Genomic DNA, 13,726 nt, shown 5'->3' with positions numbered 1-13,726 from the left:
TTTATGTGGAGACAACAAAAGACTGCAATGGTCGATTCTGATAAGAGAACAAGATATGAATGGAAGCAGATAAGGGAGAGATGGTAGGAACAGACGGAGTAGGAGATAGGAGACAAAATATGTTGAGCATGTTGGTAACAGCAGATGGAAGTAGGTGGAGGGATGGGAAAATGAATGGCAGTAATGAAAAGCATTCAGGACACACAAGGTATAAGGGATTATATGGGGAGAGCAGTGATATTCTGAGGCAATGGATCAATGATTGCATTGACAGAGTATAGTAGCAAAGGGCCAAATGGCTCTTATGATTCAGTTATTTCTATGTTTCTAGAAACAGTTTGGCATTTAGTTTAATAGTGCAATTCTGCAGATAACCAAACCTTGACAGGCTCCATTCTTGTTTCTGCAGTTTTGATTTTAAAAGAAATGTTGACCACCACCCCTACCTGCCCCCAGATTCTACAGCAATGGAGACACTGGGGACAGCAGAAGCCGGAATTTGGAGCAACAAGGGAAGTCTGGAAGAATTTAGTGGGTCGGGCAAAATCCTTGGATGGAATTGGATAGTCAATATTTTGGGTCAAGAGACTAACTATGATTTCAGTTTGAAGGGCATGGCTTTGGAGATGAAGGCAAACCAATGACCTTGATATTTCTCATAAAGCTCCCTTTAGCCTTAGGTATGAACATGACTTTAGGTTACCAGTTAACCCATAATGTCCTCTGAGTTAACTGATAACTGAAAATCTAAGACCAGTGCTGTCCAAGAGTGTGAGTATTTAACAGGACAAAATGCCAGCACAGAGCAAGGCATTACCATGTAATGAATATTTAATGACATGTCAGCCACCTTACAGAGATATTCCCAACCATGGTTACAGTAAAATGAAACACAATTATCAGAGACAAACCCCGACCTACAGTACATCCATAATTTGTGTATCCAATGATCAACTCTCTGCAAGCCAGCTGCAGAGCAACTCCCCGATATCCTGTGAAGATACCTGATATCGGGCAGACATGAGGTAAAATTACGTGTGTTCTCACAGCTAGAATGGATCTGAGCTTGCACATTTAACAGCCAAGACTCCTGTTCACACCTGTGTTGCTGTGATTTGCAGGTTAGTTTGACCTATTGGCCAAATAAAATAACTGAGAGACCAAGAGCTGACTAGTTCCTTCACATTGCCCAAAAATTAATCATTAAACAAGATGAAGTAAAGAGGACATGATCAAGTATTTGAGCTCTCCTTAGCCTTGGCATCCCATAGCTTCAGCCTGGCTCAGGAGTCTTCAGCAGGTCAGAGGTCAGAGTTAGAGACTCTGCGATGTCAAATCAAAGCATGATAAAAACACAACTCTGAAGCACTTACACAGAGTGCTGTGACAAGACCATGGACGGGTTTGGGATTAAACAGTTACCATTTGAGAACTAAGTAACAAACACAGCTTGTAAATAGGCAAAGCCCTGTGCTAAGCTGCTTACTTGACTGGTCCAAGAACGAACACAAAGGTCTCAATCGTATGCAGTTCTTACCCCAAGGCCACCCTGTTCTCTCCCACAGGTTATGCCAATCTTTGATGTGGCTCCTAAGGCAGAAAATCTGACTGTTGAAAGCCCAGCCATCAGTCAAGATGACTGTTGCAGACATGCAATGTGGCAGTGCTCTGCACTGTCAACTAAATTCCATGGATGTGGTCAGCTAAAATACGATGGCCTGATTCTCTTAGAGAACCTTAGATGCCAGGAAGAACAATCATGCAAATGAGCTGGTTAATGCAGCATGTTGGTGACTGATTTATTGCTGTTCGCTAAAGCAGGACCAGAATGCAAGAGTTCCCTCAAGTCCTGAATCTAAACGAACTTCAAAAGGAGCATTAATTGCCCAAGTAACAATAGCATTTATAGCAGATACACACTATCCAAATTTCTCACAGCACTCTTCCAGATCCCAGCTCTCTATGATCCAGTGGATGCTCCCAAGATGTACAAACGCCATTATAACTACTGCCTGTGCGCACACTACAAACTAGCCACACCCTGCTAAAATACCAGAGGGAACAGATTACAAAGGCATTGTAGTCAGGGCTCTTTACTCCAAGATTCAATGCAGAACTCCCCGAATAACTAGTCTTCCTTTGGCGTTGGTGGTGGGTGGTGTGTACTATTAGCCTGACCCTGGAAGAGATACCATGGGACTGGGTGAAAAGATTATTTTGCTTATAAATGAACCATTGATCTAGCAGAGTGTGAATCAGCTTTATTTTTGATGCAGTCAGTTTCTAGACAGGTGAAGTTTATTCTCATTTATTAAGATTCTTAGGAGTTTCAGCCGGAAACTTGGATCTTTAACAGTTGTTCAAGACAGAACACTTATTCCAGTAACATTTAAGATTGGTGTTGGAAGGTTGTGGGTGATGCCTGTCGCCTTGCGTAGGTGTGAAAGAAGGGTAAGCAAAAGGGTTAATGAACTAAGTAGTTGGATTTTTCAATTTGAATGTTGTAGCCCAATGAACTTTTGTAAACCAATGTCCTAAACTTAGACCTGCAGACAGCAGACAAGTCTTCCAGAATCAGGATTAGGGCACTAAGTGTAAATGGACGAAAAGAGGTCACACACTCATGTGATTTAGTCACTTGTCTATTCTATGGTTAAAAATTACTTGCTCCTGGTCACAAATATATGCTTATTCATCAGTATGATATATGCCAAAATTGTTCTGTAACTACAGGCTTTCCATGATATCAATGTGAATAAAGGTATCACCACTTGAAGTCTGGGCTTTAGAGTCACTTTACTTCAATAGTACGGCTTCTAGCACTTTCTCTTGACCCACAGGGTGTAGTCATCTGCATTTAATCCACTACAAACCTAATTGAAATCTTGAGAATGAAATGGGATTGTAAGTAACCAAAATGTCTTGTCAATGTGGCTGTGCAGAAGTTCATTCTTGGACCAGCATAAGCTCCTCTGCATAGATTACAATAGCATGTCAATTTGAATAAAAGATCTAAGAGAAGTTATTCAAGAGGTGGAAATAAAGAAGGAATCAAATCTCAAATCCCACTAACAAAAGAATTGTTTTACACCAAATGTCTACAATACATCTCTAAAACTTTGAGCATTTATCTAGCCATTACATTCACTCCCCCTTCAAATTTAGTCTCAAATTTAGGCTCAATATCTAGTCAAAAATATAATATTTGTCCTAAAGGTATCTCTAAAATTGGGTGAAAAATAAGCCCTGAAATTCTATAAAAAGAATTTCTATAATTTAAAATCAAAAATAAATTCACATCCCCTATAATTTGATTTTTAACCCTAATGTCTAAATTCAGTAAAAATAGGATTAAGATCCTTTGTAACCCTGTCACCCCATCTAGCCTCAACACCATGCTAAATCTTTATAAAATCAAGTCATAAAAATAATCTTTCCTTTAATAAATAAATCCCTCATGTGTGTGCATAATATATGTGTTTCCATTATTATCTGTACTCAGGCAACTGCTCTGTCCTTGTCATGCCTAATAAGGCCATTGCACATCCATCCAGGAGATGTTAAATTTACTTAACGCTTCTGAAGAAGGTCCAAGAACCTTCAAGCTTTATCTCTGACAATAAACTGTATTCCTTCAGTGACTGGAAGACAACCAAAATTTCTCCCTAAATTAGGTTATTCAGAAGTTTCTGTTCTCGAGCAGGCTGGCGGATCTGTTGGCAAGTGTTGCTGCGTCTTTGACAAACTTGTAGCCAAACAATTTCATCGCTGGCTCGCACACTTGTTGGACAACTCTGGCAATCTTGAATGGCAGACCGAGTCGCCATTTCTCAAACTGCTCTGAAGAGTTTTTGTGCGTTGAGTAAACATTGTCACTGGCCTTGGAAGCTTGGGTGTTTTCGTAAATCCACTTCTTGACCTCAGGAGTGAAGGGAATGCCAGCAAAGCGGTACATCTCCTGTGCTCTCTTCACGGGTTCTAGGGCAATGTCCTCGTAGCGCATCAGCATGAAGCGATCCTTGAGCCAGGGCGGTTGGCTGATACCAAGCTGTGCTGAGGCACGGAGGTTCTCGCAGTTCCCTCGGAGTTTACCCACCTCCTCGTCATCAGGCACTTCTCCTTCATTGGCCCACTTCTTCCACGCTTCGTACTTACTGGGGAAGGCCACCATCCGAGATGCTAGCACAGCCCTGGGATCCCTCACCAGCTGAATGATCCTAAGGTTGATCCTAAGGTCCTCCACCAGCGGCCGAAGAAACTCCAGCTGCCTTAGCCGGACAGTCTTCATGGCCACATGCTGCTTCTGGAGACATGCTTGAGCAGCCAAGGTCATGTTGAGGAGCCCACAATGACGCAAACGACAGGGGAACCTCTCCGTCCCCCCTCTCTTGGCCGGAGTGCAGACTGCTCCCTCGCACAAGGACTTGCTTGAGCCTCGCCGGAACAAGAAGCCCGTAATATGGCGGTCGGGCATTGGGAACAGGAAGCTCTCTAACGCGTACAGGTCACACAGCATTAACTGCTGCACCACGTCACGATATATGATGGACGTGGCCACACCGTTCATTCCACCTGGTTCAAATGTCACCGTCTTCTCCACGTGCCACAGTGGTTCAAACAGGTAGAATATATTGTTGTTCTGGTTGAAGAATTCACCAACAAAGGAAGAGCCTGTCCTTGTCGTAGCCATCAACAGCAAGTGCTTTCTCTCTACCAAGTCCTTTCTTTCCTCTCTTCTTGGCACAGCCTGCGATGAGGAGCAGTTTCTCTGTGCTTTCAGCAGCTGCCAGAGGGCAGTGTTTGAGCTCGAGAGAAGGGAGTTATTCTCAGTCAAGGCTCTGGCCGAAATTGTGTTGTTTGGCTCCACCAATTCCACGTGAGGTAATTTCAGCGTAAACTTGTCTGACACCCTGAAGAGGAAGAAGGTAACATTTTAATAGAATTATCCTCAGTAAATCTAGACTTTAGATTTAATCAGCGGATGTTAGAAGAAAATATGGAAAACATATCAGAAATCGGCATTACAATTTTACCAACAGATCAAAATTGTAAAGAGTAGTTATCGCTGGATGGACACTATGAACTACTATTAATATAAACAATTTGTCAAGGTATAGATACCATAAACGGGGCCAGCAATGGATGGGCTTTATACACAGAATCTATTAATGAATCCACCTTATCAGTGGGATCTGTCAATGGATCAACATCATACATAGAACGGACTGTCAACAGACTGACATTCTAATCATAGTCAACTGATGGCTGAGGAGAATAAACAAACTTCTATATTTACTCAATAAATCCACATTATAAATAGGATGCGTCCGTGCATTATTACACTGAGAGTTTATCAGTCTGTTTATGCTAAAGAACTAAATGTATAAATCAATCAGGATTAAGTATTATTTATAACACCAGTTTCACTCGCTGCTGGATGGATATCTGGCAGTATTACAGCATTATAGTATGTTTCTGGTGCAGTAACTAACCAAAATGAGATCAAATCCCAGCAGAGTGTGAAAAGGTGGAAACAAAAAACAAAGGAGGTCACATCCACAGGGTGAGAGGCCAGCCTCTACCATGGCTCCCATACTGGTTCACAGCTAATCAGGACCTGCGCTGAAGCAACACACAAGAGGAACTTAGCCAGACAAGCAGCATATATGGAGGAGAATAAACATAAGCATTTTGAGCCAAGACCTTGCTTTTGGACCTGCAATGAAACAACCTGTACTCTGTGGATACCAAAACACTTTACAAGTTTGGTATATGGTAGCACATATTCCATTTCCTGACAGACTAAACCCTTCCACCACCAATGCAAAAAAAAACCAGCACAATTGAATACTACAAACCAGAGAAAATCTGCGGACGCTGGAAATCCAAGCAACACACACAAAAAATGCTGGAGGAACTCAGTAGGCCAGGCAGCATCTATGGAAAAGAGTGCGGTTGATGTTTCAGGCCGAGACCATTCATCAGGACTCTTTTCCATAGATGCTGCCTGGCCTGCCGAGGTACTGGCACCCTGGATAACTACAGAAGGTACTTTGGGACACCAGTGGATTCAAGGACCCCTGCAACTAAAGATGTCCCTTTATCATCTCGGGGCCAGATCCTTATACTCCCAACACAATCTCTGGAGTATGAGGGTTAGTTAACCCTTGCTGCAGTTTAAGGAAGTGTCCATCTATCACGGTTTATTTGCACAATAAATGTTGAGCTTGCTGGCAGCAGCCAAACCTCAGTTTATTTATTAAGGAAGTATACAAATAGAACACATCAACAGTTTGGGATTTAAAAACAGAAATGTAGGCAGAATTTATTGAAGGAACAAAGAGTGGAATTGCCATGGACCCAACCAGCTTCCTGAAATCTCTGCCCATGCTCCTGCCTGCCCACACCACCCACACTGAGCCAGACGTAATAAACAATAACAGAACATATAGCTACAGCAGTAGATTACTCACCCCATCAAACATAGTCATAGTCATAGTCATACTTTATTGATCCCAGAGGAAACTGGTTTTCGTTTCAGTTGCACCATAAATAATAAATAGTAATAGAACCATAGATAGTTAAATAGTAATATGTAAATTATGCCAGTAATTTATTAAATAAGTCCAGGACCAGCCTATTGGCTCAGGGTGTCTGACCCTCCAAGGGAGGAGTTGTAAAGTTTGATGGCCACAGGCAGGAATGACTTCCTATGACGCTCAGTGCTGCATCTCGGTGAAATGAGTCTCTGGCTGAATGTACTCCTGTGCCCACCCAGTACATTATGCAGTGGATGGGAGACATTGACCAAGATGGCATGCAACTTAGACAGCATCCTCTTTCCAGACATCACCATGAGAGAGTCCAGTTCCATCCCCACAACATCACTGGCTTTACGAATGAGTTTGTTGATTCTGTTGGTGTCTGCTACCCTCAGCCTGCTGCCCCAGTACACAACAGCAAACATGATAGCACTGGCCACCACAGACTCGTAGAACGTCCTCAGTATCGTCCCAGCAAATGTTAACGGACCTCAGTCTCCTCAGGAAATAGAGACGGCTCTGACCCTTCTTGTAGACAGCCTCAGTGTTCTTTGACCAGTCCAATTTATTGTCAATTCTTATCCCCAGGTATTTGTAATCCTGCACCATGTCCACACTGACCCCCTGGATGGAAACAGGGGTCACCGGTACCTTAGCTCTCCTCTGGTCTACCACCAGCTCCTTAGTCTTTTTCACATTAAGCTGCAGATAATTCTGCTCACACCATGTGACAAAGTTTCCTACCATAGCCCTGTACTCAGCCTCATCTCCCTTGCTGATGCATCCAACTATGGCAGAGTCATCTGAAAACTTCTGAAGATGACAAGACTCTGTGCAGCAGTTGAAGTCCGAGGTGTAAATGGTGAAGAGAAAGGGAGACAAGACAGTCCCCTGTGGAGCCCCAGTGCTGCTGATCACTCTGTCGGACACACAGTGTTGCAAGCACACGTACTGTGGTCTGCCAGTCAGGTAATCAAGAATCCATGATACCAGGGAAGCATCCACCTGCATCGCTGTCAGCTTCTCCCCCAGCAGAGCAGGGCGGATGGTGTTGAACGCAGTGGAGAAGTCAAAAAACATGACCCTCACAGTGCTCGCTGGCTTGACCAGGTGGGCGTAGACACGGTTCAGCAGGTAGACGATGGCATCCTCAACTCCTAGTCGGGGCTGGTAGGTGAACTGGAGGGGATCTAAGTGTGGCCTGACCATAGGCCGCAGCAGCTCCAGAACAAGTCTCTCCAGGGTCTTCATGATGTGGGAGGTCAATGCCACCGGTCTGTAGTCATTGAGGCCGCTGGGGCGCGGCGTCTTCGGCACAGGGACGAGGCAAGACGTCTTCCACAGCACAGGAACCCTCCAGAGCCTCAGGCTCAGGTTGAAGACATGGCGAAGTACTCCACATAGCTGAGGGGCACAGGCTTTGAGCACCCTGGTACTGACACCATCCGGGCCTGCAGCCTTGCTTGGGTTGAGACATTTCAGCTGTCTTCTCACCTGTTCAGCTGTGAAGCCCACCGTGGTGGCTTCATGTGGGGAATGGGTATAGTCATGAGAGCAGGGTGGGGGACTGTGAGGAGGGGTAGGAGGGGAGAGTGGAATATGTGTTGGTTGGGGGCCGACAACAGATGGCTCATGTGGGGTATGGGCAGGGGCCACGATGTCAACCTTACCCCACCATTCAATATGATGATGGCTGAACTGCCCCAGGTCTTATGAAATCTTCTGTGCCAACACCTTATGGTCATGAAAAAGTTATCTTCCTTCACTTTACATACTCACAAAGATCTAGCCCCCTTGGGGAAGGTAAATCCAGATATTTATCATCCTGCACAGCCTACTTCTGAATGTCCACCCCCTGAACTTTTAGCTAAGTCCCTCATTTGAAACTCATCTCAAGAAATCTTTTTGCCGCCTCTACATCTTGCATGTTTAAATACAATCGTTCATCATTTCTTTAAACTCCAGAAAATGCAGATCTTCTTTAGAAAGGCTAATTAATCTGACACTGCACATGGGACATATGAGGTTTCATGAGGCATCAGCAGAGAGGGGACCTTTGTAGAGCATGCTACTGAGATGACATCCTGAAAGGCTTTGGCAAGGTTTTGAATGCAATTGTGCGGCAGAACACTGTCCCCTCTTAAAATGGGGATTCATGCAGAAGTGAATTATCTCTGCTATTTAAGACTGCAATAAATGTAAATTATTTTAAATTAATAAAATTAATTCAAAACTTGTAAACATTAAGAAATAATTTTAAATGTTACTATAAAATAATTAAAAGATAAATAACATCCCTTTATTTTTCTTATCCTGTGGACAGGAATCCACATCCTGCAAAACAGGGATTCTCTCATCACGGTGCCCAGCAGCTGAGGGAACAACAAATAGAGTCTATTTGTGGAGGTACACAGCATTTCAGCCCACTGAATCCATCCCACGTTGACAGTAATCCCACTGTTTTATCCTTTCCTCACTCTCACCAGTATCCCCCAGTTTCTACCACTCAACCCCGTGCTAGGGGTAATTTACAGAGGCCAGTTAATCTGCCAACCTGCACCTTGTTGGGATGAGAGAAGAAAGCAGAGCACTTGTCACAAGAAACTCCACACTGACAGCACCCAAGGTTAGGATTGAAACCAGGTCTTCAGCACTGCGGCAAACATGTTCACTCTCTGATGATGCAGATCTGTGCAAGGCTGGGTTTAAGAGGAGTGACTAAACACTCACAGCTCCCGACTCTCTCCGGAAACAGGCAGCATGGGTTGTTGGTCCAGTTTTATTAACGGGAAGAGTCATGTATGAACTGGGATTGCATTTGTAAGTGATCCCTAGTTTTGCTTCCTTAAAGAATTTAAACGAGAAAAAATTTGAAATCATGAGTATTTATTAAAGGAAAGAAACAGTCAAGGTTTCAATAGATTTGTAACAGATTAACAATTGACATAGTCTTTCACTTCAGCACAGTTAGTGTGAATTAAAATTATTAAAGCAAAAGTTCTCATGTTCTTTGTCATAAATTTGATGACAATAAACTTGGGATCTTTTATTTTGATGAGCTTCATTCTCCCTCACCCTGCTGAAGCGAAAGGAAATGCAAATTATTTAGATTAGATTAGATTATTAAATTAGATAATGAGGACACGCAGTCCTCGTTTATTGTCATTTAGCAATGCATGCATAAAGAAATGATGCAATGTTCCTCCAGAATGATATCACAGAAACACAAGACAAACCAAGGCTGAAAAAACTGACAGAAACCACATAATTATAACATATAGTTACAACAGTGCAAAGCAATACCGTAATTTGATAAAGAACAGACCATGGGCGCGGTAAACAAAAAGTTTCAAAGTCTCGGAAGTCCCATCATCTCACGCAGACGGTAGAAGGAAGAAAAACTCTCCCTGCCATGAACGTCCAGTGCCACAAACTTGCCAATGCAGCACCCTGGAAGCACCCGACCACAGCCAACCCTTGAGTCCGTCCGAAAACTTCGAGCCTCTGACCAACCCTCTGAAACCGAGCACTGAGCACCATCTCTGCCGAGCACTTTGACCCCGGCCCCGGCCGCCAAGCAACAAGCAAAGCCAAGGATTCAGGGTCTTCCCCTCCGGAGATTCTCGATTGCACAGTAGCAGCAGCAGCGAGGCAGGCATTTCAATAGTTTCTCCAGATGTTCCTTTGCGCTTCTCACGTCTGTCTCTATCAAAGCAGGATTGTGCACGGCATCCTACTTGACAAATACAGATATCATTCACTGGAGAGGCCGCACTCGCTGTGTCACGCCGCCATCTTCTCCTCCCCTCTTCTGCTATTTATCTGCATTCGCTTAAATTGGAGATGCTGTTTATGGCTGGAAAAGGAGACAGACGTACCATAGATTCACTGCAGGCTGCAGTCAGCATAATGTCCACTTGCAAATTAATACAGAAACAGGGGAGAGTATTCAGCCGCTTGAGTACTATCATGAGTGTTTGTACTACCATGGAGGTCTTTGTGTCCTTTTTTTTGGCTCTAAGGCCTTGCTTTTACACAGTCTATTTTATTCAATATATGGTATTATTTTATGTATAAATTATATTCCACGTCTGGTCTGTACCTACATGCCTGTGATGCTACAAGAGGTCTTTCACCATACTTGTGCACATGACAAGAAGCTCAGCTTGAGTGTGGCCGTAATTTAATTAGATGATTTGCACGTTAACACCATTAATGTAACTGTCCATAATTGGGTAAAACTCCATAGAGCTGGATGTCCAGAGCTGCACCATCCAAATCAAATGGTTAGTGCCAGACCAGACAAGTTTATTTTCATCAAGGTTTAACTCAATAGTTTAACCCTTTGAAGAAGTAGCTTACCTTGAAATTATGTTGTTTTCTTTCTCAATGATCACAAGAGCAACAACAAAAAATAGAATAATTGCATATTTGCTCCTCATTCTCATCGCTACTGGCTTTGAGTCTGGAATGCTGACACAGTCCTGCACGGGAAGTCCCTACGCACTGAAGCGTTCTTCTCAGTGGTCCCTCAGAGATCCTGTCAAACCAGCTTCCGTGCCAGTGCAAGGCCAGTTTGCCAGTGAAGGCATGAGTCACATTAGCATTCTCCTCTTCCCCAGTCGCACCAAACTGTGCTGCAAAGACAAAACAGAGAACGGGTTTATTAATGAGCACACGCTTCTCCCTGCGCAAAACCTGCCCCAGTACTTCCATCAATTCAAGAATGCATTCTTGAAAGCTTAATCTCCTGACCTCTTGCTCACCCTACATACTGACCTATACCTCTCTCAGTGAACATCTGCACCCCCCCCCCCACTGAACACATGTACCAAACTCACATCAGTATATCTGGTACTGAGGATCAGTCTTTTACCCCACCATTGGAGACACGTCGGTCGTAATCTTAAACCCCTCCAATTCTTAGTGTCTGTGCTCTCATATGATTATTGCAAAGATTTTTGCATCTTTTTCCATCACTTTATAACCACAGAGACATCAAAATGACACCTAATTTTTCAAATGCCATTAAAGAAGTCCATGTGAACTGAATACAATTTTTTTTCCTTTTCACATTTGGTCATCGTAGAAATGAACCCCAGGGTGGTCATTGCCTTTTTTTTGTGTTTATTACCTTGGTTAATATACATTGCTATTTTTATTTAAACATTTGGCAATTGGTTATCAGAAGATTGACTGTTGGTACAGGACCCGTCGCTGAGAAAGCAAAAAGAATGGGCAACTAGTGAACGTTTGGGAAAGTTCGGAGAGGCCAGTTGTATACTGAGTAAGAATCGTTATAAGAAGTTTGTGCCCTCAGCTTAGACGTGATCACAGATTTCAGCCTGACTCCCCTGTGGTCTGCAAATCACCTAAACAATTAACACCCACCACGTTCCTCTTCTGCTTCCCCAGAACTTGGAGCACACTTTGCATCCAACCACCCCAGCACCTCTGCATCTTTTAACAATTGTTTCACGCTTTACAGGGAGCCCGTTTCACCCAGTCCCAACAGCATCACCACAGGGAGGAAGAGCTTTCATTATTGGAGTCTTCTTCCACAATCTCAGGATTTCCCAAATTCTTGCCAGACCAGCAAAGTTCTAGTCCAGTGGTTCCCAAAAAGGGTGGGTGATATTGCCTCCATGGGGGCAGAGGAAGTTTCTAATGGGTGGTGGGAAGCCCTCAGTAGAAGGGGGAGCAGTAGAGAGATTACAGTCTTAAATTAAGAAATGAATTGCTTCTTCTGAGCGTTTGATCCTCAGTGCCTCATAATTGATTATGATGTTTACATAATAATTTGCTAAGCATTCTTTTAAACTTTGCTCGAAGCATGTTATACTTGTCAAAAAGCAGTGTGACACGTCTGTATTTGGCATATCATGAGAAATATGGGCTGAAGAAACTGTGTTATTTCCAAGTCCAGGCCGAGCATTATTGCTGTTCACTACTGTAGTACAGCGTTAGCTAACATGATTCCCATACTCTAATCACGCAGTGACGCAATTCCTGTGTACTGTGGTATGGTGATCAATGGGGTAAAGTTTAGAATATGTCCATTCGAATGGTCTTGAATGCAATTCTCTAGACCACAGCCCAACCAAGATATCACTGCTCCACTTAATGTACCTTCAGGCAGAGAGGTCATAGGGTTCCCCTTTATTGATTGCCGCACTTGAGGTCGGACAAACAATAAGTGATTGACGATGCTTGCCTATTCATAATGGAAATGGCAGAAGCAGACTAAATGAAAAAGTATAGTGTGGAGAATCTGAAATATAGAATTATACCAGCACCAAGCAACCGACAGAAGCCAATGAGTCTGCTCTGTGAAAAAGTCTTTTTTTTCCAAATGAGGCAATGAAACTATCCAGGCTTCTTAACATTTGGAGAGAATACATATTCTGATAAAGCAAACAAGTACTTGGTTTATTTTCAGTCACTTTGTGAAAACTTTCAGAAATGCAAAGCACTTCAAAATATGTTTGCCAGCTAATGGTGACACGAGGCTGCACATAAGGTGACTACAAGAAATAATAAAGTAATGGTGGAATCTTACTGATTTGGGGAAAAGTAACTGTTTTTGGGTCTGGAGGTCCTGGTGTGGATGCTACGTAGAAACAGATATGAAGGGTGGAGGTCAATATTTCAGGTGGTTGAGCAATTTTTCAAAGAGAAGGACATTCCGCTCACCAACATTCTTGCTTGTACAACAGATGGGGCACCATCAATGACAAGACACACCATGGGGTTATTACTTTCTTGAAACAAGCTGTGCTAACGTATTTACTACTCACTGTGTAATTCACTGAAAACATCTTATTGCAGAAAACCTAAGTGATCGGCAGCACAAATCATTAAATACTGTTATCACAGCAGTAAATAAAATCAAGTCCCATGCTCTCAGTTCTTGACTATTTCAAGAGCTCGGTATTGAAAATGATTAACAGTTTGAACGCTTGCTGTTGCACAGAGAAGTCAAATAGCTCTCAAAAAAGAAACTGCCTGAGATGCTCTTATCCATTCCTGAACACTTGAAATAGGGAATTAACAGGAAGGATGGGAGAAGAACTGATCTCACCACAAAATGACTTTGAGCTGAAGGCAAAGATCATTTTATTGCAGAAATAAATCTCTGAATGCTATCTTGCACTGTGGAAAAAGGTTAAGGTGCTCTTTATTGA

At 43.1% G+C, this 13,726-nt stretch overlaps 1 protein-coding gene across 3 annotated transcripts in view; it reads right to left on the bottom strand.

The window, feature by feature from the left end:
- Positions 1-832: 832 nt before the first annotated feature.
- LOC134358203 (carbohydrate sulfotransferase 3) overlaps positions 833-13,726 on the bottom strand; it is a 92,819-nt gene continuing 79,925 nt past the window's right edge. For all 3 annotated transcript variants that reach the window (XM_063070199.1, XM_063070200.1, XM_063070201.1), the window contains 2 exons: positions 10,905-11,179; positions 833-4,910 (listed from right to left, as the gene is read on the bottom strand). In XM_063070199.1, coding sequence (XP_062926269.1) covers positions 3,680-4,910; positions 10,905-10,990 — 1,317 coding nt within the window. In that variant the 5' untranslated portion in view covers positions 10,991-11,179 and the 3' untranslated portion in view covers positions 833-3,679. The remainder of the gene's footprint in view (positions 4,911-10,904; positions 11,180-13,726) is intronic.

This window comes from Mobula hypostoma, chromosome 18 (genome assembly GCF_963921235.1).
Source record: "Mobula hypostoma chromosome 18, sMobHyp1.1, whole genome shotgun sequence".
Lineage (NCBI taxonomy): Eukaryota > Metazoa > Chordata > Chondrichthyes > Myliobatiformes > Myliobatidae > Mobula > Mobula hypostoma.
Note: the sequence above shows the minus strand (reverse complement) of the source record. Positions and strands in the feature narration are given on the sequence as shown.